Here is a 26,034-nt window from a genome sequence, read left to right on the forward strand (position 1 = left end):
TTGAGTGTTGCAGCTGCACGAGGCTTACATGGAGTGTTAGTGCCAACTTTAACAAATAGATGGGAGACTATGGTGTGGCATGAAAATGAAAAGTCTAGAGTGACAGCAGTGGAGATGGGACTGCTGAGGAATGTATGCGGAGTACAGAGAGTGGATAGGAAACGAAATAATGATTCATGAAAGATGTGGAGCGAGGAAGTCTGTGACCACCAGAGTCGAAGAGTGTACTGAGATGGCACGGTCATGTGGAGAATGGATAAGAGTGGTGTAAAATGTATGTCTGAACGAATTTGAAGGAGGGAGGAGGCGAGACAGGCCAAGGAGATAGTGCAGGGCTATGGTGAACAAGTGTGTGAGGAAGAGAGGTTTGGAAGTCGGTGAGGCCGGGGGACTGACAAAAGATCAAACTGGCTGGATGAATTTTGTGAGAAGTGCATGATCAGGGATTTGACACCCTTTTTTAACGTGACAGCGTTCGGACTAACTCATCGGATACATTTATGTGATGTTTCGGAATGTGGTGTAAATTTTTGGTGTATCAGATAGTGCCAGGATTCCATGGGCTTGAATGGTGAATAAATAGAAGCGTGGCCCATTGAACTGGGCAAACTTGGGCTGTCTGAACGTTGCAACTCCTCACCCTGCCCTGGGGTGGGAAAGGAGGTCCAGATGATGACGATGATTGGCTCAAAGAAACCCGCCAGTTTGAGAAGACATAGCATTTAACTCAGAGAAACCCGCCAGTCAGTGAATACATGGCATTTAACTCAGAGAAACCCGTCTGTCTGAGATTCCATAGCATTTAAGCCTGAGAAACCCGCCTGTCTAGAGATTCCATAGCATTTAAGCCTGAGAAACCCACCTGTCTAGAGATTCCATAGCATTTAAGCCTGAGAAACCCACCTGTCTAGAGATTACATAGCATTTAAGCCTGAGAAACCCACCTGTCTAGAGATTGTACAGCATTTAAGCCTGAGAAACTCACCTGTCTAGAGATTGTACAGCATTTAAGCCTGAGAAACCCACCTGTCTAGAGATTACATGGCATTTATGCCTGAGAAACCCACCTGTCTAGAGATTACATAGCATTTAAGCCTGAGAAACCCACCTGTCTAGAGATTACATAGCATTTGTCGGGGAAACCACCAGTCAGCGTATAATTAACTCAAGAGAAACGCCCCACAATCAGACTTGAATCTGGTCTTGTTAGCGGGTTCTGGTCCCGGAATCTCATTTTGAAAATAAAATGCAAGACCAGAAATGCTTTCGCGGCTCCGGGTTCTCGTTCGTAATTCCTTCCTGGGCGCTGATCTTGCTGATAATAACACTGAAAACCGTACGGGTGTGGGCTTGTGGGTGGCGGTGATAATGCAACAACCACAACACAACAACATAAAAACCAGTCTTAAGAAGATGCAATAAGCACACGACAGGCCATCCCCACGACACATTGATTACATCCCAGATTGCCATGGGTGCCACCGAGCCGCTGCATTGCATAGGAAGCAGTATCTTGGCGTAAAACACGACTGTCATCGTCCACTGAAAGCCGCATAATCCTACACCAAGCACCAAAGACACCATCATTACGGCAATGCTGTACCAATAATTCTTAACTACAAACAAACTAATACTTACACTAATATAAAAAACTTGAAGAAAAATGATATAACAAACACCGGAAGTGATATTCCATTTTAGTTCCTGCAGGCTTTGGATGCCTGTGTAGGCCTTGAACACCCGCATTATTTTCTCTTTGACACTAGGAATCTGCTAGACAGATTTAACGAGCTCTACCAGAGACTCGGAACTCGGGCCTGATGTTGACGTCACGGCACCCGATTCACCCATATCCGAACTATCAAATGGCGGGGCCGGTGCACTTGCGTCTGACTGTGATGAAGCCGGTGCACTTGCGTCTGACTGTGATGAAGCCGGTGCACTTGCGTCTGACTGTGATGGGGCCGGTGCACTTGCGTCTGACTGTGATGGAGCCGGTGCACTTGCGTCTGACTGTGATGGAGCCGGTGCACCTGTGTCCGGGTAAGATTGCACCGCTGGGTCATTGGGGCTCCCAGTGTCAGGCTGCATTCCTGTGCTTAATGGATTACCGCCGGCCTCGAAAAGCTATATTGCCTTAGTGACATTAACGTACAACCAATTATTCAAACATTTGGAACCGCCATCACCGTCAATGGCATTTGACCTAACAATTTGAATAACGGCGTCCGTTATTTTATTCGGAAATTTTTGTGGTATACTGACTACCCCAAACATGGCTATGGTTAAATCTGTGATAACTGATGCATAAAATAAAGACAACAATACATAAACCAAAATGGACCTTTTGGAGGTCTTTTTCCTCTCAACTCGCTGACCTTCCACATCCATGTTGAACTGATGAGGGCAAATAAATCACTAAAGTTTTAGTCGGTATCAAAAACTGGCAATCACTTGGCACTTTTCACGAGACAACGCACGTCCGCTTACCAAGGGAGCTGGTATGGCACGTCTGCTTACCAAGGGAGCTGGTATGGCACGTCCGCTTATGGCACGAGAGCTGGTACTGCACATCCGCTTCCCACGAGAGCTGATATAATTGTGACATTCTTCTCGCCCGACTCGGTTTATATAGACCTCAGGGTCAGAGGTGGCGGGGTCAAAATATATAGATGGTTAATATCAGTGTAATAATTTTGCAGTTATCGGATTAAGATTTGGAAAAACATGAAAAAGGCCTGTAAGCTTATAATATATAAATTATGATAAAAACTATCAACATAACTTACTTGTCCTCACTTCATAGCGCTATTTTACAGGACCCTCGCCCCAGGCGGTATTTATCAACAAATTTATTTATTTTTTATTTTTACGATTTTCCGCGTCATTCTTGCGCAGGGGCCACGATATAATCTCTGCATCGTTCCAATTGTAGTTTACGATATGTACGGCCGAAGCACGTAAAAAAAATAACGATCAACTCCAATTTTCAACTCAAGTTTTGCAGGGAAGACTGGGAAATGAGTGCTGACTGTCTCTCTTGTTCTTCCTACAAAAATAAACATTAGTTAAAAGAAAAACGATCATGAATGGATGTTTATTTTAGTTGGAGGGACAATGGCTAGATTGCAAAAATTCACCTCTCCTCTTTTTTCAACAATTACTAAGTTACAAGGGAAATGGTCATCATTTGGTAGCCTATATATTGATCGTACCATATGCAATCAGAAATAAACGGAGCAATAATTAGAAAGCACCACATACATAACTTCAATAATTGTCAAAAAAATATTTTCTTATCACCTCCCCTCACCCCCACGTTCATGGTAAAACTATGTACTAAGGTTCCAGTACAACTAATACTGCTGTCTGTTCCTCATTAGGAATTCTAGTTGGATGGAAAATGGCAGATATTTTGGAATGACGACTCCCTGTTATGAATTTTGTATACAATATAAGATCCCTTACATATGCTACTCGTATGCTCATAAGCACACTTGACATACATTCCATCACCATCATATACATACATCCCCAGCCACAACTTCCGACTAAAAAACGGGATGATGCTGGATTCACAAAAGAACAATCACAAAAGCAGAACAATCAATAGCATACCCAGTGAAATGGACTTATCACTCATGCTTCTTTCAATCCTTTAAATTCTGCCTTCACAAGAAAAATAGTGATGATCACTATTCATGATTTAAATGTTATAAATTCTGCCTTCATATGAAAAATAGTAATGATCACTATTCAAGGTTTAAATGTTTTAAATTCTGCCTTCACAATAAAAAACAGTGATGATCCCTATTCAAGGTTTAAATGTTTTAAATTCTGCCTTCACAAGAAAAAACAGTGATGATCCCTATTCAAGGTTTAAATGTTTTAAATTCTGCCTTCACAAGAAAAAACAGTGATGATTACTATTCAAGGTATAAATGTTTCAAATTGTGCCTTCACAAGAAAAAACAGTGATGATTACTATTCAAGGTATAAATGTTTCAAATTCTGCCTTCACAAGAAAAAACAGTGATTACTATTCAAGGTATAAATGTTTCAAATTGTGCCTTCACAAGAAAAAACAGTGATGATTACTATTCAAGGTTTAAATGTTTCAAATTGTGCCTTCACAAGAAAAAACTACAGTGATGATTACTATTCAAGGTTTAAATGTTTCAAATTGTGCCTTCACAAGAAATAACAGTGATGATTACTATTCAAGGTTTAAATGTTTCAAGTTGTGCCTTCACAAGAAAAAAACAGTGATGATTACTAGTCAAGGTTTAAGTTTTAAAATCTGCCTTCATGAGAAAAAATTGTGATAATCACTATTCAAAGTTTAAATGTTTTTCTTTCACAAGAAAAAATAGTGATAATCACTATTCAAGGTTTAAATGTTTTAAAGTCTTCCAAGTAAAAAAAAAAAAATAATAATAATAATAATAATGATAAAACAGGTATTCCTTATGTTTTGGGATGTATGCCAAAACATCTCAACCATTCCCATATACAGTAATCGCCATTATAAATTAGGGAATAGTAGCAATGATGATGAACACTTCTGTACTACTGTTAATGTCCGACACAAAACTAACAGCCAATACCAAACTATCCCAGTGTGGTGTTGGGGCCCAAAATGCAACAGTAGTCCAATACACTGAGACAGGTGACCAGTCTAAGTTACTCCCAATAGGCTAGTGTAGTCCAGTCAGTGTTCACCTTACCGTAGCAGAGATTTTCGTCCTTTTGCAGCTTATCTCACACAGCTCAGTGGAATAACACAATACTACAGCTCTACATTCTTTCCACAGTATTTCTTCATAACTAACATATTGTGGTATTAATCTCTTCTTGCTGATAAGCATTCAAGATAAATGTCAATTTTAAGCCAAATGAAAGTGGTCAGAGTACAGAATGGCAAAGCCCCCAGTTACCTCGGGGACTGAAGCCAAGTGTGCGAAAAAGCTCTCACTGAAGCAGGCAAGCTTAGTCATCAGTTAAGTAACTGCCTTTCAGAGAAATGAGCTGTATCCCAAGGCTGCGGCACAGAGCAGTTTGATTATTCAAACTTTTAAGAAACACTTTCTAATCTTCTACAGGGCACACCATGTCTTTAAAATGTCCCCACTACAAGTCTTGAATGAGACACTCCTAACCTGTATTTAGGGAATGCCCAAGCCTATGCCAAGCTTGACACAAAAAACAATAAAACTCTAGCCATTAAGCCCCTGGGAAATTCAGAGCAAAAATCTATCTATCATCCAGTTTTCTACTGCCCCATCACAGGTGCAGGGGCCTGGGACTTTTCTTTTTAGTCCAAATATTCAAGGTGACTGATAGACCCAACCATCCCTCAGATGTAAAGTCCATACTGTATCTGGCTGGAGTGCCTTAACCTATTATTCCACCAGGCAGAAATACATACGAGGGTTTGTAGTTCTGTATTTTAACATGATAAAAAGTAACATCTGACTGATCATCAAAATTATAATGGCAGTTTTGCACAACAAATTAGATAATCAGTTGTTGTGGCCCCAACTTCATCTGGACATGAACCTGGTGGACTCAATGCTATGATGTCCTTCTGCAGTCCATCACTTTCCTTTCAGTGGACTGCGAGGGTGAGGAGTAATGTTCATATGACCAAGCAACTCTTCCCCCTTAGTTATATTGATGCTACTACGGGAAGGCATCCCTCTCCAGCACCAGATAACCTATACAATATATTGTTTGTGATGATAACATACAAATACACTATTACCTCTCAAGGATTTTGAAAACATGATTAACCTGAAATTTATATGAACCAATATGTGGAAAGTTCATGACAGCATAACATCAACTCATTCAGTAAAATGATGCCTTTCTATTTTATTCTTGCATCTCCGGACATCTATACTCAGCTTACGGATGACTTTCTGAACGAGAGGGGTTTGATACAGCCTTCAATAATGTCTTCACAATTCACACCATTATCCTTCATTCTTGCTGTCACCATACAACAACTATATTTAGCTTTTTGAGACTTTCTGAGCTGGAGGAGGTCTGACAGGGCTTTCATAAACACTTTCACACCAAGAGTTCCATCCTAAACCAGATAAAATAGTCTGGATGTAGTAAAAAAAATAAATATATATATTTTTTTTCAATGACTAAAATGTGACCTTCCAAATTAAGGATGTAAATAAAAATAATATATATTGGATATAGCAACAGCATAATTATGAAAATATATAGCGAGTCATCTGGCAGCTGCAAGAGATATAAGTTAAATCTTCAGGGTGGTCATTAAAGCAGTTTAAAATTTAATATTAATCCATTTAGTAGTTTATTCTTGCTGCTTTAAGATAATTTAACACATACGTAAGGCCCCTGGTAATGAAGGGACAGGCTGTATTCAACCCCTGCACTTAGAAATGTCTGTTATAAGCCGAAATAAAATTCCAAAAAAATAATAAACTTACAATTACATCCTGTGGCTGATGGGATTAAGTTGTTGTGGAATTTTCACCTATTTTCATTTTACTTCTTCAATATGATGACTTCTTTTTCACCTTTTTTTTAAACTTCCAGATGGTCTTCAACTCTCTAGAAAGACCTATCACACTAAACAGGTTAATGGAGATTACTGTATTTAAAATCTTCATCACAAAAGTCTCCAGAATCTAAGTAAAACTGCCTAACAAAAGAAAGAATAAAGTATATGTATCTGTGCTGGTGTGTTGAGCTGCTCATAACGTGCTATAAATCTGAATTAAGAAATTAGTACTTTTTAGAGCCATATTCTACATGGCATAGAAGGATTTGCAGCACCTTTTCCTCCACAATTCATCTTTGGATTATGACACCTTCACATTCTCATCAACGTTATTCTTATCATTTAAATATCAACAAGGTTTGCATCAACAACACCAAAGAGAAAAATGAGGTGAAATGTGCACAAGACATAGCTAAGGAAAAGGTGCTATGAAAACTCCAAATGTCACTCAGTATATGACCCTCAATGCCACATCCCTTAAATCATAAACTAGAAATATCAAAATTTTCAGTGAGGTCTAGCTATATCATACTGTACACTGAAGAGCCACAGTTTATGCTCACCCTCTGTCCCTCAACCTTGAATGCTGAGTTCCAGCAATAAATTAACACAAATATTATGTTAGTCACAATGATAAACTGTACTATGAAAAGGATATTGAACTGTGGCACTGTCTTTTCTTCTGCCACTGAGCAATGTGAAATACACTGCAAAAGGGAAAAAATCTGGCCCAGGGTGAAACAAACAAGTACAGCAGTAGGGTTCACAAACAAACTTACACCCAATTCACTCCCATAATTCTGGTATGTTTTTGCATGAACAACTACAGACAAGGAAAGATGAAACATTCTCCTAGCCTTCCTTCCTGTAAAATTAATCTTGGGGGGAAAAATACTGTATCATAAAACTAAGACTTATTCTTGAAGGGAGGGTGAGGAAAAGGAAAGGAGAATGCATTATCTTGCCAACTTGTCACTTCTACAAACAGAACTCCGAGTAAGAAGAGTTCGTTGAGTGTTAGGTTTGTTTGTGCATGCAGGATCAGGGTTTCACTCGTGAAAATCTGCTGCTGGTTGTTCAAAGTGTGCTAGACTACACATAATTGTCATTATGAACTGTTCCTAATGTAGGTCTGGTAGTAACAGTAGTTGATAACCTAAGCTTATCTGAAATGCAAGCTCAGTGGACTGCAGACCTAAAATGCCCATCTGTGGTCCACCATCCTCCTTTTGGTGGATAGGGAATAATTGAGGGACATTTGTATAACCAAGTAGTTGGGCTACCAGATTATATCAGTGCCATCACATGAAGGTGTCTCTCTCCAGCACCATGAACTCCGGTAAACCACCTTCAACACTGAACAGGTCACTGGTGTGAAACCCACACTGCACATATAAGTGTCATTGTGAACTATTCCTCCTGGTCAAGAAATACTTCAAAGCTGGACAACAGCTCTTCACTCAGCACGAAAGAGTACCAGTACTGTTGAGTAATTTCTAACATAGCACCGCTGTATATATGTGTTCTTAAAAACTACTGTGTTAGGTGAAAACCATGCTGCATGAAAGTTGTATTTTAACACGGAAAATTTTATTCTTGTATACCAGAAAACAATATTCAAGGCTGCAGATAAAATAATCAAAATGGATTTTGGATGCATCAATATGCATCCACTACTAAATTAAATCTGCGCTATAATAGTTTGAGTTTTGTAAACCTTGACTCTTCACTGCAAATTCTAACCTTTAAAATTTAATGGTTAATACTGTATTTAATACAGTAGTATGCCTAGCTCCGGTCTCCAACACTCCTCATGGGGCAATGTAGGATTGGATGATGGATGGATAGATGGATGGATGGATTACATATTTAGTAAAAAGCTTTCCTGTGATGATTACTGGTTAACAGCTTTATACTGTAGTGGAAATGACTCCAGTGGAAGCAGGTTAAATAGGAATTACTGCACAACTTCCCTCTGGCCAAGGGTACAAATAGAGGGTAGGCAGAATCTTTGGCTCACGAGTGTACCTTGGAACTCTGCAATACTGTAAAACTCTTAACTCTTGTACTAAAAACCTGAACAACTATGAATAAGTGTGATATGTTATTTATATACAACCTCCTTATATGTTACTGTACTTTATAACTGCTATATATATATTGTGATGTACTATAGTATGAGTCAACAACAAAGATCAAATAATAAATGTAGGGTGCCTGATCCTATGTGATGCTTGGGTGACAACTCTCTCTCTCTCTCTCTCTCTCTCTCAGACACAAACACACCCACACACATAAGTTGCCTATACTCAATTTGTTCAGTAATAATTAACTTTACAACCATTACAAACATCTGTACATTTTACTATTTCACTGTACACCTGGCAAGCAATTCTCGGCAAGGAACAGCTACTGACAAACATTATAACGTGGTAAAAACACTATACATTCTATACAATATCCCTACACCTCACACCACTACAAACACAACCAGTAACTCCAGCCACCTGTGGGTTGTACTCTTAGTGGCTTCGTGGATATTGTAACGCCTTTTCGTAAGTGATTTATTCTGCGCATTAAACATTAATAACCTCTTGTATGTTACACACACATGCTTGGTCAATATTACAATGCTAAGACTACCACGAAAAAATTTTAAGGCTTAATTTGTTAATAAATCACTAAAGAGGTGCTACAAAGCCTCTGGTGCCACTCTGCATACAACCCTGTGATTCTTGCATGTGAAAGTTTGGCATTTTTATAAGGAAGCTGTAGAGAACGAAATCATTTTGATAATTTTGGTACACAGTCCTTTTATGCACCTGCAGTTTTGAGGTATTGAAGGGCAGTGGAGGTCTACAGCTCCAGGATGTGATGCCATCATTAAATTTTACAGAAGTCAGTTTTCTATGTAGCACACCGGTCACTATTGCATATAACAGTTTGCAACTTATAATAAATTAGGTTGTATAAGAGATTCTGTTATATGAGTAGAGTGAATACGGTTGATGTTAAATTTGTACAGGTCAATTCTCTATGCAGCACTGGGTATCTCACACCGGTCACTGTTGCATATAATACCTTGAAGCTTATAAAATAAATTATGAGATTCTGAGTTACATAGATTAGGTGAGTTTGGCATTGGTGTATGTCACTGTGGTGCAAGAGAGCTGATGGGAGTAACTACATGAATGGTGTGTATCTGAACCAGGCCAGACTGAAGGCGGACTGAATGCCTCATATTGCCTGACATGTGCACAGCCTGAATATGCCTCATGACAGGCTCACTGTCCTCCCGCCAGAAGCCACACTCCTCACAACGGAACTCAAAGGAACCTGGCAGCCGGCAGACTGTGGCAGGTGTTGGCTGATGGCCCACTACTGCTGAGGTAGAGGAAGTGGTTGATGGTGGATGGCCCTGGTGAACCTGCAGATGGGCTTCTAGCTGAGCTGCCCCGGCCAGACAAGCACCACATTCACTGCACGCATAAGCTGCTGCCATCCTGGTTGGCACTGCTGCCTCCTCTGGGGCTGGCTGTAGTCCCCACTGCACTGACCCTCCTGTGGCCACCTCCAGTACATGCGATGATGGTGGCTGGCCTGCCCGAGTTACTGTCATACGCACACGAGTGGTCTGGCGGGGCAGGTGGGTTCCAACATGAGGCAGAAGGTTGCCAAGGCAGTCCTGCTGCTCCCCACAAGCCACACACTGAGCCACTAGGGTGCCATGGGTCCCCAGGTGGTCATCCAGACCTGCTACAGAGCCTGTTACCAGCCCACACACCCAACACTCAATACCCCCAGACACACCCTGAGGTAGGTGAGGATGATGGCTGGTCATGTGAGATATAACCTGTTGCTGGCTGCATGACGAGTGGCAACATACCCCACACTTGTACTGCTTATCCTTTATGCGGTGCCGAATCAGCTCAGCCTTAGACGGGAAAAACTCACCACAAAAATTGCACACATGGCGCTGTTCCCGCAAAGGAGAGTCCTGGCTCCCTTTCTTGCCTTTGGCCTTCACTCCTTTGCGGCCACAATCCAGCGTCTCCAGCACATGGATAAAGTCAGTGTTGGTGGTGGCATGAACACTCTGAAGATGGAAGAGCAAATAGTTACGGGTGGTGGCTTTGTAACCACACAATTTACAGCTGAATGTCTGATTGTTGGGGCGAGGGGAGCGAAGATCCGGGGGAGGTTGGTCTTGAGTAAGAAGACTCTGGATGTCAGGCCGGCTATTGGTGGTCTTGTAGAGGATGGTGCCACCCCCCAGATTAATAGTGTCTAATAAGTGAGAATTGGGGTGGCGCCGCTGTATGTGCAACTCCAGATTCATGGGGTCCACAAACCTGTGCCCACACTCACCACAAATATTGTATTTCCCACTACAACTACCACCACCACCCTTACTGCTCTTATTGCCCTTTCCTCCCCCATCCTCTGCCACCCTTACACTAGGAACAGAAGTGATGACAGGGAGAGTGGAGGCTGGGGAGGGCTGAGGAGGGTTGCTTGCTTGAGATATAGGAATGAGAGATGGGGGTGGATTAAGTTGGGATGGGTGTAGAATAGTCATGTTAGTGTGCATGTGGGCAGCAGGTGGGGGTGCAGGTGGAGGGGCAGGGGGAGGTGCAGGAGGAGGTGCTGGGAGGGCAGGGATATGTGAGGGGACTGAGGGCTGGGTGTGTGGTGGAAGAGGCGGGGGTTGGGAGTGAGGTGGTGGGGGTGGCTGGTAGGGCTGTTGAAGGGGGTCATGGTAGTAGATTAAAGATGGAGTTGTCTGCTGGGGGCTAGGCTGGGCGAGGTGCGCAGCCAAGTGCTGTCGGTGGTGGTCAGCAGCCTCAGTCTTGTCTTGAAAGCAGCGATCACACTCAGCACAGGATGACCCTCCAGCCCGTCCCAACTCAACCCATAGCTGCTGTCGGGTGCTGTGTTGCCGTTCAAGGTGTAATTCCATATTCACTCGGTCACAGAACTTTGCCCCACACATGTTGCACTGATAGGGCTTGTGCACGCCTGTTCCACTCGACTTTCCACGCTTCTCGTTCGCACCATCACCCCCTCGGCCACCTTTCTTCTTCGTTTTGGCCAGGCGCTGGGCCAACTTACGGCAGAGAGCACCACGCTTATGCTTGGTGAAGTGTGAGGCCTCCCTGAAGCTGCGGCCACACACCTCGCATGTATAGCATGATCGCTGGCTTCGGTCTGGTGTTGCTGCCTCTACCACCTGTACATCACAAGCAAAGTTTCAGTGTTCATGCACTCCAATATGTGCAATGCATCATCACCATTGCTAAAGGAGAAAGAGTCAGAATGGAAAACATTAATGACTGCATAAATGAGAAAGGTGTGCAGTACATGATGCTGGTGGGCAGGGAGAGGAAGGCATGAGTAAGAGACATACAAGTTCCTTAATCACCGTAATCATATTTCTCATCATCATTTTGACTTTATGCTCACAACAAAACATCAGGTGAGGTATAGTCCAGAAAATGAGAAGAGACAGCAGAAAACAGCACAAAATATGGAGAACTATCAACAGCATGCCCAGTGATAAGGGCCAGACTCTCATTCACACACTACCGTACTCGAAACCCCAGAATCCTGGCACCACCGCACACCTAAACACCTGTACAATATGTATTTTTTCCATTTTTCAATTAATAACAACCGTGAGGGAAGAATCCGGAAATGACAAAACAGGAAACATACATATGCAAGAAGCCAAGAGCAAAGAACCTTGAGAAATGAGCTGTATTCCCATCCACTATCATTAGAGTGTACTGTACACTGAAGCTGCCCTTCTGTAATCCAGCATCCTCCTTTTGAGGGATGGGGAGGGAGCTGAGGGATGTTTCTTAATCAGGTAGCAGAACCACTTGTTTCTGCAGTACCCTCCTGTCAATCTGCCCCTCTTCAGCACCAGCAAAAGAACATCAACTGTGTAAGCCTAAACAGATACTGACCTAACACTTCACTGCAAAACTGATCAAGGGAAAAATAAAAAAAAAAGTCATTAATAATGTATATATCAGTGTACAACACCACAATGGCGAAAGTAACACATATACCTGGTATACTGATTTTCCTACACACACACACACACACACACACACACACACACACAAAAGTACAAGCAGAGATAAACCCGTGTAATGCTTCATGCGCCTTGTTATCCATTTATTTTGCATGACACCCAGTACACCCCAACAATGTAACAGTGAAAGTAGCTTAGTCAAAATAGATCAAAGTGACTCTAATAGCTGGGAAACAGCAAAAACAGAATGGATGGAAAAAGATGAAAAGACAGAATCAAGCTAAAAAACAGAAAAAAGTAAAAAATTCACAAATACTGTATCTCAACACCATCTGGTTTCTTAAACGTGCCCACCTGCATAATCTCAGGTGAAGATGTACCGTTGGACCTTGGCGAGGGGTGTGATGGCTGTGTAGATGAGGGTGAGGGCTGTGAGGTGGATGGCGAGGGCTGGGCAGTGGTGGGGGAGGCCTGAGTGCTGCTGCCACTCCCATAAAACAGTTCCACCAGCTCGTAAGGTTCCACGCGCCCCTCTACCTGCTGGAGAGTGAGAAATAAGGTTCCACGCATCCCTCTACCTGCTGGAAAGAGTGAGAGATAGGGTTCCACACACCCCTCTATATGCTAAGGAGAGTGTGAGAGATAGGTTCTATGCACCCCTCTATCTGCTGGAGACAGTGTGAGAGATAAAGTTCCACACATCCCTCCATTTGCTGAACTACGAAAGATAAAGTTCCCTGTGCCTCTCTGCCTCCTGTAGAGTGAAGAGATAATTATACTTGATAAACTTTAACCTCTTCACTTTGATGATGCATTTTGCTAACAATTTTACATCATGGGGGAGATTTATCAAACTGTACTGTTGTTTGCAGATGATACTGTGTTGTTGAGTGAAGACGAAGGGGAGCTGCAAGGCTTGGTGGATGAGTTTGAGAGAGTGTGTAAGAAACGGAACCTAAAGGTGAATGTAGGGAAGAGTAAAGTGATGGTCTTTGAGAGAGGTGAAGTTAGTGAATGTACAGCAAGGTTAGATGGTGAGGAATTGGAAAATGTGAGTACGTTTAAGTATTTGGGTAGTGTGATGAGGAAGGATGGAGGTTTGGAGTGTGAAGTGCTTGAAAGGGTACAGCAGGGAAGAAAGGTTGCTGGTTCCTTGAAAGCAGTGATAAGAAACAGGGAAGTGAGCATGGAAGTGAAAAAGTTACTACATGACAGTATTGTGATACCAACTCTAACGTACGGAAGTGAAGCTTGGACATTGTTGGAAGGACACAAGTCAAGAGTGAGAGCAGTGGAAATGAGTTATTTAAGAGGAGCCTGTGGAGTCACGTGGAGAGACAGGCTGACGAATGAGGATATAAAGGAGCGTTGTGGTGTGGATGTGGATGTGATAGGAAGCGTTATGAGGAACACACTGAGGTGGTTTGGCCATGTGGAGAGGATGGAGGGCGAAAGACTGACGAAGACAGTGTATGTGAGTGAGGTGGAGGGGGGAAGAGGGAGGGGGAGGCCGAGGATGAGATGGAGAGATGGGGTGGAGATGTATATGAGAGAGGGGGGTGTAAGTTGGGAGCAGGGGAGTGAAATGGCGGGGGACAGGGCGACTTGGAGGCGATTTGTTTGTGGCCACCCCAAACGGGATTGAGGCGTCTGGCAATAGATAGATAGATAGATAGAATGATTAAACATAGCCTTCAGTTACCCCTTTAATTGTATGGTACTCTCCTAACTAGAATAAAATTATCTGGGGGAAAAAAAGACCACTGGATGCAAGAGGTTAACTTAGCCTAAAACTGTCACTCCTCCTTGAATGCTATGGTGTAGCACGAGATTAAAACTAAAATACGGTGCTTGTCATGAAGAAGTGCTGTTGAAGGAATAAATAGCTGTAGTACTGTCTTATTCTGCTGGGAGATGTGACAAGAGATCAGCACAAGAATATGGAGGCAGCTACAAAAAAAAACTGCTATAGATAAAACAATCTGATGACATTCTGTATGCTATTATGTATTATTATATTTTTAAAATTATCTGAGGAATTAGCTACCTAAAAAAAAAAAAGGGTGGGGTAGGGTGGAAACAGACAGAGAAGACTTGCTGCATAGATGCTTAATATGTGAGACAGCTGCATACCGTACTGTCATTGATAGCAAGAAGCAACTGATCTTTAATAAACAATCTTAAGTTAATTTACTGAGGATTTAATTGCAAAGGTGAACATTAAAAAACGACAACATACAACAAGGAATCTTTGTATTTAAGTTTACCGTGGGGGAGAGCTGGAGGGTGTCAGTCATGGAGGTGAGGGCAGGGGCAAATCTCCCATCAGGATGACAGGGCGGTACACTCACTGCCTTGGCTGCCGTCGCCATCTGGAACACTGTGCAAGATTGGTTATTGGAGGACATATTCTAAGTGGTTTTGGAGATTTCACAGCACCATTCCTTTGCACCTTAACATTTTACAACTTATCTGTCCTTGTATACTGTATATATAAATATATGTATATCATTTCAGCATCAACAGTTCCATCAGTAACATGCAGTCATAAAGGAAAGTGAGGTGTAATGTGCAAAATAAATCACGGAGGAATACATTTTACAAAATCCTCACTGCCATTTGGAAAACAACCCTAAGTGGACTAGAAGATTCATGGTACCTCTTCCTAAGCAGATTATCTTGTATACTGCACCCTTCTATCCCCTTGTACATTAAAGCAAAATACATTAAGGCCAGAACTGTACAAATAAGAGAATTTCAGGGTGTAAATAGGCATAACAATTAACTACAAATACACATTGTGAAGCCACATACTGCACAGGTAACTCACTCCTGTACAGTACATGGTTGAAGAGAGTGGGGAGTTGAGGCAGTGTGTATGAAGTGATGTCATAGAGTGGAGAAGGCATATCATGTAGCAATGGTAAGCAGAGTACCACATGTTAATTTCCTGAAATGTCATGGTGAACATGCTACCAAAAGATGTTATGGAGTAGCTGGGGAAAAAAGCAAGCAAGGAGAGCTATGAAGACTGCAGAAATGGAATTGGCTGGTACATCATGATGTTTAGGTAGAGTGTGTTTAGTGTTACATTTGAAGCAGCTCTGACTTGTGAATTCCACAGTCAGGGTGACGGTGTAAAATGTCATAGTAGAGAAATCCAGTCAACGAAGGTGGCTGAGAAGCATGTAATTTAAGTTACGGTCATGGAGATAAGCATAATACCGTACCGCATGTACGTCAGCTTTGCATATTACGATATGAGGGTGCTTGTAGAGAGTGTCATGGAGTGCCAGAGTGGGTAAGGCTGAGAAGCAGGTCCTGAAGGTGGCATGGAGGCTGAGCTACTGTTGACCTTCACTGCCCTGCACCTTCACGAGTCAAGCCAGGCACAATTACCCTCTTTATTATGCTCAAAACACTAATTACACATGACACTTACCTGGCACATACCGTCGCGGGGTGTGTGGAAGGCGGCAAGGCAGGTAACAACACCATTAAGGCCAGGGAGTGACAACAGACCACAACACGGACATGAGCCAGAGGAAGTAAACAAATGTTGTGGCTGCCCAGGCTTGCCAACCTCATTTAACACTAACAAAGTATCAGACCAAACCACATTTGAGCTTTTACATTATACATATTAAAACACTTCAGACATTATCATCCTCCCATATACGATTTCAAGAACATAATGTGATTTTGTGGCTGGCCAGGCTTGCCAACGGCTCTTACATTTAACACAAACTAGCTAACGAGGCAACATTTTGGTCTTTACATTAGACAAATTAAAACATTCACTGTATTATCATCCTGTCTTACATGACTCTACAAGAATAACCTGATTTTCAAAAAAACAACAGGTTGCATCAAACAAAACACATACCATGTGCGTCTTTACAGGTGCAGTATCTTACTCAAGTGGGATTCGTTGATATTTCCACTGGACAGGATTTTGGGGGGAGAAATATTATACTTCATAACTGGCAAATACGTACATTATGTATAGTTCTAATGTTTCAGAGGAAGACCGTATGCTGCATGGAAGAAAAGAGAGGAACGGCACAGGCCTATGGGGAGAGAATGATGAGGAAGAGGTGTAAAGAAGGATGAGATATTATATGAAATGCAAACTACAGCAAATATAAGATAATGCAGAGAAAGAGAGAGAGAGAGAGAGAGAGAGAGAGAGAGAGAGAGAGAGAGAGAGAGAGAGAGAGAGGTCATTCTACGATATCTGGGCACGATAAACAGGGAGTATCGTGATAAGTAGCCTAATGACAAGTCTTTGAGCTTCTCCGGTATAGTTAGCATTTCCTTGAGTTTGATAACAGGCGATCATAAATGGATGGGTTCAATCACAACTGCAGCGGACATTTAAGAAGGTGCAATAGTTTGTTCTTTTATGTGATTTCAAAGACAGAATTTTCCCCTCACAAACATGGCCACAACCAGACAATTTTCACGGGAGTTGGAGGGAAGGCAGCCAAATGGTACTGGGGACACGGCGACATAGGGGCGATTTGCTTGCGTCCACTCCTTACGAGATTAAGACGTCTGACTAAAAACAGATAGATAGAGATGTATAGATAGACAGACAGGTAGATAGTTTGACAGACAGACAGATGGATGGATGGATTAACTTTAGCCTGGGGTTCAAACTCCTGCTACTTCTACTACTACTACTGTTATGCTGAGTGTTTTTAGGCCGACTCCTCGTACTAAAGACACTAGCTACTGAACGGGGTCCTTTTTCTGGACCGGAAGTAATGCACTAACAAGGGAACAGGACATAAAAACTAGGCAGTCCACCTTTAACACATCTATTACCTTAATTACAACACCTTAACAATATCACATAGGATGGTATTATAAACAGAGGATACAGACATACAGAGTTACGTTAATGTAATATGGGATATTCACACACTCCTTAATTATGCTTTATAATAGGTTAAGAGTCCGTAAGTGGATGGGATTCACTTGTATCAAAGTCCAAAAGGTCTTAGCGTGTCGGGGCAATGGAGATGTCTGGGCTTGATGAGCCGAGGAGGGATTATTACTATAAGTTAGCAAGGGAGGTAGAGCACTAGAGTTCACTGTTTAGGCTCGGCGCGGCAACTCTCGCCCGTGCGTACACTGACAATGGGGGGGGGGGATACTCTAGATTGGACTTTGAGATAGCACTGTTCGGATGAACCCAGAACCTATAGTCTTTGTTAGGGGAAGGTATTTACGGACACTTTTTGGTGTATTCCCGCTGGTTCACTCTGTCACTGGATCAGTACAGGGAAGGGGAAGTCACTATTCTTGCCCGGGTTTCTGGGGCGATATCACTTTGTCACTGTGAGGTGTAGGTCCCCACTCTGGTCACGGTGCAGGGAGACCCTCTTGCCTGGGGTCTCGACCTGTTGTAGGTCCTCCTCTGGTCACGGTGCAGGGAGACCCTCTTGCCTGGGGTCTCGACCTGTTGTAGGCCCTCCTCTGGTCACTGTGAAGGGAGGCCTGTCTGTGTTGGCCCTAGGGACTGGGGCCAAACAGGTGTAGCAGACGGGCCTGACGTCGTAGGGTCTGCGGCAGGGGGAGGTCGGCGTTGACGGGTTGCCGGGCTCGCCTAGGGGTCCGAGGACTGCGGAAGTCTACCGGGGAACGCGCCGTCAGGTGTGGGCTGCGGCCTCGTCTCCCGCTGGTACCTGGGGAAGACAAGAATTTCCCGGGGGTAGGAGGTAGGTCCCGACTGGGACCAGGCCTCTGTTCAGGTGACACTTTAGGGGTAACTCCCCCGGGTGGTGTCCGGCTACTCCTGCAGGAGTTAGCTGGCTCTAGAGGACACACGGAGGCCGTGGTCTGTCTTACACTTATGGAGGGTAGCACAGAGGCGACTCTCTCTCTTGTCTTTATAATTGCCGTGGCACCAGGTTGATCGGTACTGGGACCCACTTGTGGCGGTGTGTGAGGGTCTCTTACCCTTAGAGTGGCTAGGGGCGTGAGCCCCGTACAATCCACTATTGGGCCTCCTGCCCTATTTGTTATAGAGGGCTCTCTTCCCTCGTCAAAGGACCTCCTGTCCTGATAGTGGCAGAGGGCCGGTTCACACGAGCTGAATCGCGGCCGTTTTCTTCGCCGATTTGCGGCGGAAAAATGCCGATTTTCGGCATTTTTCCCGGAAAGGTGTTCACACGTACGGGGACTGAGTGGCAGGAAAGCGGCAACAGTGTTTACAAACAAAGATGGACCGCCGTACTCGTACCAGGTGTGCAGCCCTTGCACTTGCACTTTCTCTACTTCAAGATAAGCCGTCACGCATCTGGACTCGTCCGTGGCTGTCTAGGAGAAAAGAAGAGAGTGTGTATTACAGGCTGGTGAGGGAGCTCAGCTTGGAGGATCCCCAAACTTTAAATGAGTGGATCCGTCTTAACAAGACCCAGTACGACCACTTGCTGGGGCTTGTGACACCCTTCATTAAAAAACAAAATATGCAGATGAGGGAAACTGTGATTGCTGGAGAACGGCAGGCATGATGAATAAACTTGTGTTGGCCAAGCGTGATGAAGTCGAAATGGTGATACTGTAAACACACAAAGATGTCGAATTCGTCTTCGTTCCCAGAGCTTTGTCTTGTTCGGTGCTTCCATTTAAATCGGCCCGGCAACTTTCTCCCGATTCCGGCGAAAAAAGACCGACATGTCGGTCTCTCCATACCGGCGAAAAAAGTTGCCGGAATTTCTACCGGGAAGCAAATTCCGGCAAAAAACTGCCGCGATTTTGCTCGTGTGAACCGGCCTTTACGCCCTCGTGGCTCACTGTGGCAGAGGAGACAAGCCCCTCGTGGCTCACGTGGGTTACTGCGGCAGAGGAAGGGACTTCCTCGTGGCTCGCGGTGGCAGTAGGTGGAAACACCCCGTGGCTCACCTAGGGACCTCCTGTCCCGTTGGGGTGAAGTTGTGGTCGTCACCACAAGACTACGAGGGACTGACGTATCAGTCCCACCCCACTGCTGTCGAGGGTTAACCCGCCGTATAACTTGTTGCGGGTCTGGGCTCACCTGGTGTTGAGGTAGTTGCGGGGAGAAGGGGCCCAGGTCAGAGGTGGTCGGATGACCCTCTTGTCCCGGGTCACTAATCTGACCGTTATCTCCTCCTCGGGTGGTGGGGTGGTGGTGGCCCGGTGGTGGTGTGGGGGGTGGCGGGGCGGAAGGTCCGGTCGCGGGCATTTTAACTACAATGCAACCACCACCATCCACCACCACTACTACTACTACTACCACCGCCGCCGCTGTGATTAAAACATTCAAATTTTACTCAAATATAAAACATGCAATACAAGCAGGAAATACGTGACAGCCATCTTAGGTGTTTCTAGCACTTCTTCGTGACTAGTAGATTTTTTTCATAACTAGTTCCGGGAAAGCTAGTGTACTGTCAACAGAATTTATGTTAACACTGTCATTATAAGGGTACATTGTTGTCATCACTATCATCATCACTATCCTCCTCATTACTATCATCATCACTTTCGTAACCTCCTCCTCATCATCATCATCATCGTCATCCTCACTATCCTCCTCATCCTTATCAATCATCATCATCATCATCCCCATTATCCTCCTCATCCTTATCATCATCATCATCATCACCACCACCATCCTCCTTTTCCTCCTCATCACCATCATTATAATCATCACCACTATCCTCCTTCTCCTCCTCCACATCATCATCACTCTCCTCCTCCTCATTATCCTCATCATCATCATTACTATCCTCCTCATCATCATTACTATCCTCATCATCATCATCATTACTATCCTCCTCCTCCTCCTCATCATCATCACCACTATCCTCCTCCTCCTTATCAACATCATCACCACTATCCTCCTCCTCCTCCTCATCATCATCAACTCTATCCTCCTCATCATCATCATCATCACCACTATCCTTCTCCTCCTTATCATCATCATCACTATCCTTCTCCTCATCATCATTATCACACTCCTCCTGCTCATATCATCATCACCACTATCACCGCCGGATTAAGGGGGGGGCCCAAGCCACCCACCAAGAGGGGGCCTCCCACCAGAGCAACTTGTGTTCATTTCATTTCGTGTTTATGCATTACATATTACAGCATTGGATGAATAGTCCCCGTTCAGTATTTCCTAACTAAAAGTGTCCTATTTATATATTAGGATTTAGGTTACCAGTCTGTGGTGTATGCCACTGGGGGACTTGGAAAGGGGGCCTCCCTTCCAAGCGGGCCCTGGGCCTCCCACATGCTTAATTCAGCCGTGGCCACTATCCTCCGCCTCCGCCTCATCATCATCATCATTATCCTCATCATCATCATCACCATTGTGTTCCTCCTCCTCCTCATCATCATCACTATTATGTTCCTCCTCCTCCTCCTCATCATCATCATCATCATTATCCTCCTCCTCCTCCTCCTCCTCCTCATCATCATCATCATTATCCTCCTCCTCCTCATCATCATCATCATCATCATCATTATCCTCCTCCTCCTCCTCCTCATCATCATCAACATCATCATCACCATTACCAAGAAGTATTACGCAGCGACATTTTATTCCCCGCACACTCACCACCACGTTCAATTTAGCACCTTCGTGTTAAGTGACTGGACGCTTCGTAAATCCTCTTCCTTAGCGATTTATTTTGTCGTATCACACCTTTACATTCTCTCGTATCGCTGTTTATTTCGTTTTTAATACCCACGTGGCATTAACAACATATAAGAGGATATCAAAGTGTAATTGCAGAGGAAATCGCTAAGGACGAGGTATTTCGAAATATAAAACAAGAAATAACTAGAATGGCACTCAGTAGAGCGCACATCTCCGCCAACGCCCTATCTCGCAATGTTAAAGAAAGTGAAAAATAAAAAAAATCCTGGATCCGTATCGTCATCCGGATCCGAACCAAAATTTAATGGAGTCTATTCTGGGCCAAGGCCCATTCTTCTACCAAGTTTCGTGGAAATCCGTCTAGTAGTTTTTGTGTAATCTTGCTCACAAACCAACCAACCAACAAACGAGCAAACGGACAGGGGTGAAAACATAACCTCCTTAGGGAGATAATAATAATAATAATAATGATGATGATGATGATAATAATAATAATAATAATAATACCACTTCCACCACCACCACCATTATTACTACTACTACTACTACTACAGAAGGGGAAAGAAGACAGGAAGGACGGAAGGAAGGGCAGCGTGGGGTACAGAAGGAAAGAGAGAAGGGAAGAAGGACGGAACACACGGAGGGGAAAAAGAAGGAAAAGGAGGAAGAAGGGAAGGAGTACCTGGGCATGAGAGGAAGGTGAAGAGGAAGGAAGTGAGGGAGGGAGGGAGAGAGGGAGGAAGGAGCATGGGAATAGAGGGTAGGAAGGCTGGGCATAGGAGGAAGAAAAGAAAGGAAAGGAGAGAGGGAAGGAGGATGGAAGGAAGAAAGGAAGGAAGGAAGGAAGGGACTGAGAATGGAGGACTGATTAGTGTATTATAGGAAAGCAGGGATAGAAAGAGGTAGAAAAAGAAGAAGAGAGAGAGGGAGGCGGAAGTTGGACATCAATGAAGGAACAAGAGGAGGAGGTGGAGGGAAGGAAGGAACGAGAAGCCTGAGGGAGAAAAGGAGGAAGGAAGGGAGGGAGGAGACAAAATGAAGGAAGGAGCAAGGAAGAAGAGGAGGGAGAGAGGAAGAGGAAGGGAGGAAGGAATTGGACAATGGATGGAGGAAAAGGAAGAGGAAATCCAGGGAGGAAGGGAAGGAAGGAACGGAGAGAAGGAGGAAGGGAGGGATGGAGGAACTGGGCATCGGATGGAGGAGTGAGGGAGGGAACAGCGGCATGACCTGCGGGTGTAGACTCAAGTGAAGGCCAGTGCCGACTTGACCATCGGAGGGGTAGGGTGTGCGTCCGGCCCTCTCCCACTCCTCCATCTGTTATATAATTTCAGTGGGTAGTGGGCAGAAAATAAGGTGATGGCGGTGGTCTAATCCCAAATTCGACCCGCAAACGAGTGGTCCTGGGTTCGATTCTGTCCGACTACCATTAAATTCTTTGGGCAGGGTCATTTTACCGCAGGCTATTTGCACGTAAAACTGAGACTGTATGTGTTTTTGCAAGACTGGACCTTATCATCAGAGGGAGAGTGACGGCCAGAATTAATCCTTCACCATGCTGGAGAAGTACGAACGGGAAGGGGTATTTTGGGAGTGATGCACGTGAAAGCAGGAGTGTTTTACCGGCTATATGTATGTGTGTTAGTCCGTGTACGCCACTAAACACACACACACACACAAACACACACACACACACACACACGAACCCTGGACCTGGGGGACGAACATCGCGAGCCGAGTACGTTGCCACTGAACCACGGCGGCTCCCATCCCTCCCTACGCCAGTGTGTAGTGAGTAGTAGTGAGGAAAATAATACGAAACTATACTACATTCACTTGAACCTGGCGTAAAATTGCCGTCTCTTCATCCTGAACGCTAAACTGCAAATCTATCTATCTATTGCCAGACGCCTCAATCCCGTTTGGGGTGGCCACAAACAAATCGCCTCCAAGTCGCCCTGTCCCCCGCCATTTCACTCCCCTGCTCCCAACTCACACCCCCCTCTCTCATATACCTCTCCACCCCATCTCTCCACCTCATCCTCGGCCTCCCCCTCCCTCTTTCCCCCTCCACCTCACTCACATACACTCTCTTCGTCAGTCTTTGACCCTCCATCCTCTCCACATGGCCAAACCACCTCAGTGTGTTCCTCATAACGCTTCCTATCACATCCACATCAACACCACAACGCTCCTTTATATCCTCATTCGTCAGCCTGTCTCTCCATGTGACTCCACAGGCTCCTCTTAAATAACTCATTTCCACGGCTCTCACTCTTGACTTGTGTCCTTCCAACAACGTCCAAGCTTCACTTCCGTACGTTAGAGTTGGTATCACAATACTGTCATGTAGTAACTTTTTCACTTCCATGCTCACTTCCCTGTTTCTTATCACTGCTTTCAAAGAACCAGCAACCTTTCTTCCCTGCTGTACCCTTTCAAGCACTTCACCCTCCAAACCTCCATCCTTACTCATCACACTACCCAAGTACTTAAACGTACTCACATTTTCCAATTCCTCACCATCCAACCTCGCTGAACATTCACTGACTTCACCTCTCTCAAAGACCATCACTTTACTCTTCCCTACATTCACCTTTAGATTCCGTTTCTTACACACTTTCTCAAACTCATCCACCAAGCCTTGCAGCTCCCCTTCGTCTTCACTCAACAACACGGTATCATCTGCAAACAACAGTACAGGGAGTTTCCAAACATTATCCTCTCTCACCAGGGCCACTCCAACATCCACTACCCTACCTTGTACCTCTTTTATTACCCCATCCATGTACAGATTGAACAACCACGGAGACATGACACATCCCTGTTTCAACCCAACTTTCAAAGAGAAAATTCACTTAGTTCACCATCCACACGCACTGCAGCCTTCGCACCATCGTACATACTCTTCACAGCATTCAACAACTTCCCATCTATTCCATATATTCTTAACACTTTCCACAATCCTAGTCTATCCACCCTGTCATATGCTTTCTCCAAATCCATGAACGCCGCATACAACTTCTTTCCCTTCTCTAGAAGCTTTTCCACTAAAGATCTGAGAATGAATATCTGATCTACACAACCTCTTCCCTTCCTAAAGCCTCCCTGTTCTTCTCCAACTAATTTCTCTGTTCTTTCTCTAACTCTGTCAATAAGTATCCTACCATACACTTTTCCTATTATACTAAGAAGACAAATGCCCCTGTGATTACCACACACTTCTTTTTCCCCTTTTCCTTTGTACAAGGGAATAATTATACCTGACTTCCAATCCTCCGGGACTCTATCTTCCTCCCAGGCCAATCTGCACATCTTCCACAAATAATAATAATAATAATAACGATTGGCGCTATACCTCTTTTATTCTAAGTTGGCCTAAAATTGCTACAATGTGATGCTAGTCACGAAGAAGTGCTGTGTAGTGAATGTAGCGCCATAATATTGTCTTTCTCTGCCACTGAGCAACGTGAAATAAGCCGCAAAAGGACGAAAATCTGGCCCAAAGTAGTGTAATAATGATAATAATGATAATAATAAAAGGTATTGACGTAAAGCTGGCATCTCTCCATCTTTAATCCTTAGCCATGGCCAGAGATGAACACTAATATAAGGTGCTAGTCACGAAGAAGTGCAATGGAGGTCCTATAAAGCCCCCCAGCACTGTCTTTTTTTGCCACTGAGCTATGAGAAACGGGAAAGAAAACGAAAATAAAAGAAAATAACAGATCACTACCATATCTATCTATCTATTGCCTTACTCCCGTACGGGGTGGCCAGAAACAAATCGCCTCCACGTCGCCCTGTCCCCCGCCATTTCACTGCCCTGCTCCCAACTCACACCCTCCTCTCTCTTATACCTCTTCACTCCATCCCTCACTTCTCCATTAAAAAAAAATAAAAAAGAGTTAATAGGATTTGGAGTATAATATTTTTGACTTTGGGCGAAAAATGTCCATGAATATTTTACCCATGAAACGGAGTGAGGATGTGATGAGAGAGAGAGAGAGAGAGAGAGAGAGAGAGAGAGAGAGAGAGAGAGAGAGAGTCGTATCTGCATCAACGCATGGGTTTGTGTGTGTGTGTGTGTGTGTGTGTGTGTGTGTGTGAGAGAGAGAGAGAGAGAGAGAGAGAGAGAGAGAGAGTCTGCATCAACGCATGGGTTTGTGTGTGTGTGTGTGTGTGTGTGTGTGTGTGTGAGAGAGAGAGAGAGAGAGAGAGCTGAGATTGAATTAGCCAGCTGGGAGATATCAGTGTGTTCCTTGTTCTTCCTCCTCCCTCCTGTTCAACACTCCTCCCCTTCAACTGAACACAAGAGCACCGTTCATCCCGAGAGCCACAACACCTAAGAACAGTTATTATGTTATTGTTCATTTTTCTTGCCTTTCCTTCCTTCTCTCTCTCTCTCTCCTTTCTCTCTCTCTCTCTCTCTCTCTGACGCCTTATAACACTTTTTTTTGTTATTGTTTTTCTTTCCTTCCTTCTCTCTCTCTCTCTCTCTCTCTCTCTCTCTCTCGAACGCTTTATAACTATTATTTCTTTCCTCTCTCTCTCTCTCTCTCTCTCTCAACATACAAACCAGTCCTCTACCGATGTGAAAGTGAAAGGAAAATCAACCTGAAATAGAAAGTAAATTATTGAAAAAAGATTGCCAGGTAGAGTCATTTTTCTCTCTCAAGATAAAATTACAGAAAAATGCCTGATATAGGCCTCTCTCTTTCTCTCTCTCTCTCTCTCTTTCTGTGTGTGTGTGTGTGTGTGTGTGTGTGTGTGTGTGTGTGTGTCGATAAAAAATTCTTAACATTTCTGTGACACACC

General features: G+C 44.0%; 1 protein-coding gene across 1 annotated transcript; it reads right to left on the reverse strand.

The window, feature by feature from the left end:
• Window positions 1-9,662: 9,662 nt before the first annotated feature.
• LOC145407160 (uncharacterized) lies at window positions 9,663-16,130 on the reverse strand. Its single transcript, XM_080278184.1, has 4 exons — window positions 16,024-16,130; window positions 14,849-14,961; window positions 12,936-13,121; window positions 9,663-11,771 (listed from the first exon to the last, which is right to left on the reverse strand). The coding sequence occupies exons 2-4, from the start codon at window positions 14,951-14,953 to the stop codon at window positions 9,693-9,695; spliced, it is 2,370 nt and encodes a 789-aa protein (XP_080134310.1). The 5' UTR covers window positions 14,954-14,961; window positions 16,024-16,130; the 3' UTR covers window positions 9,663-9,692.
• Window positions 16,131-26,034: the final 9,904 nt, after the last annotated feature.

This window comes from Coenobita brevimanus, chromosome 72, assembly GCF_032717465.1.
Source record: "Coenobita brevimanus isolate Jiangsu-jjx chromosome 72, ASM3271746v2, whole genome shotgun sequence".
In the NCBI taxonomy this organism is placed as follows: Eukaryota; Metazoa; Arthropoda; class Malacostraca; order Decapoda; family Coenobitidae; genus Coenobita; species Coenobita brevimanus.

What these genes read in the sequence shown, in the direction of transcription:
- LOC145407160 (XM_080278184.1), bottom strand. Translation starts at nt 14,953, where the DNA reads ATGGCGACGGCAGCCAAGGCAGTGAGTGTACCGCCCTGTCATCCTGAT. An exon ending in CCCTCCAGCTCTCCCCCACG is followed by an intron (nt 13,122 to 14,848) that starts GTAAACTTAAAT and finishes CTCACTCTCCAG; the next exon opens with CAGGTAGAGGGGCGCGTGGA. An exon ending in CTTCACCTGAGATTATGCAG is followed by an intron (nt 11,772 to 12,935) that starts GTGGGCACGTTT and finishes TGTGATGTACAG; the next exon opens with GTGGTAGAGGCAGCAACACC.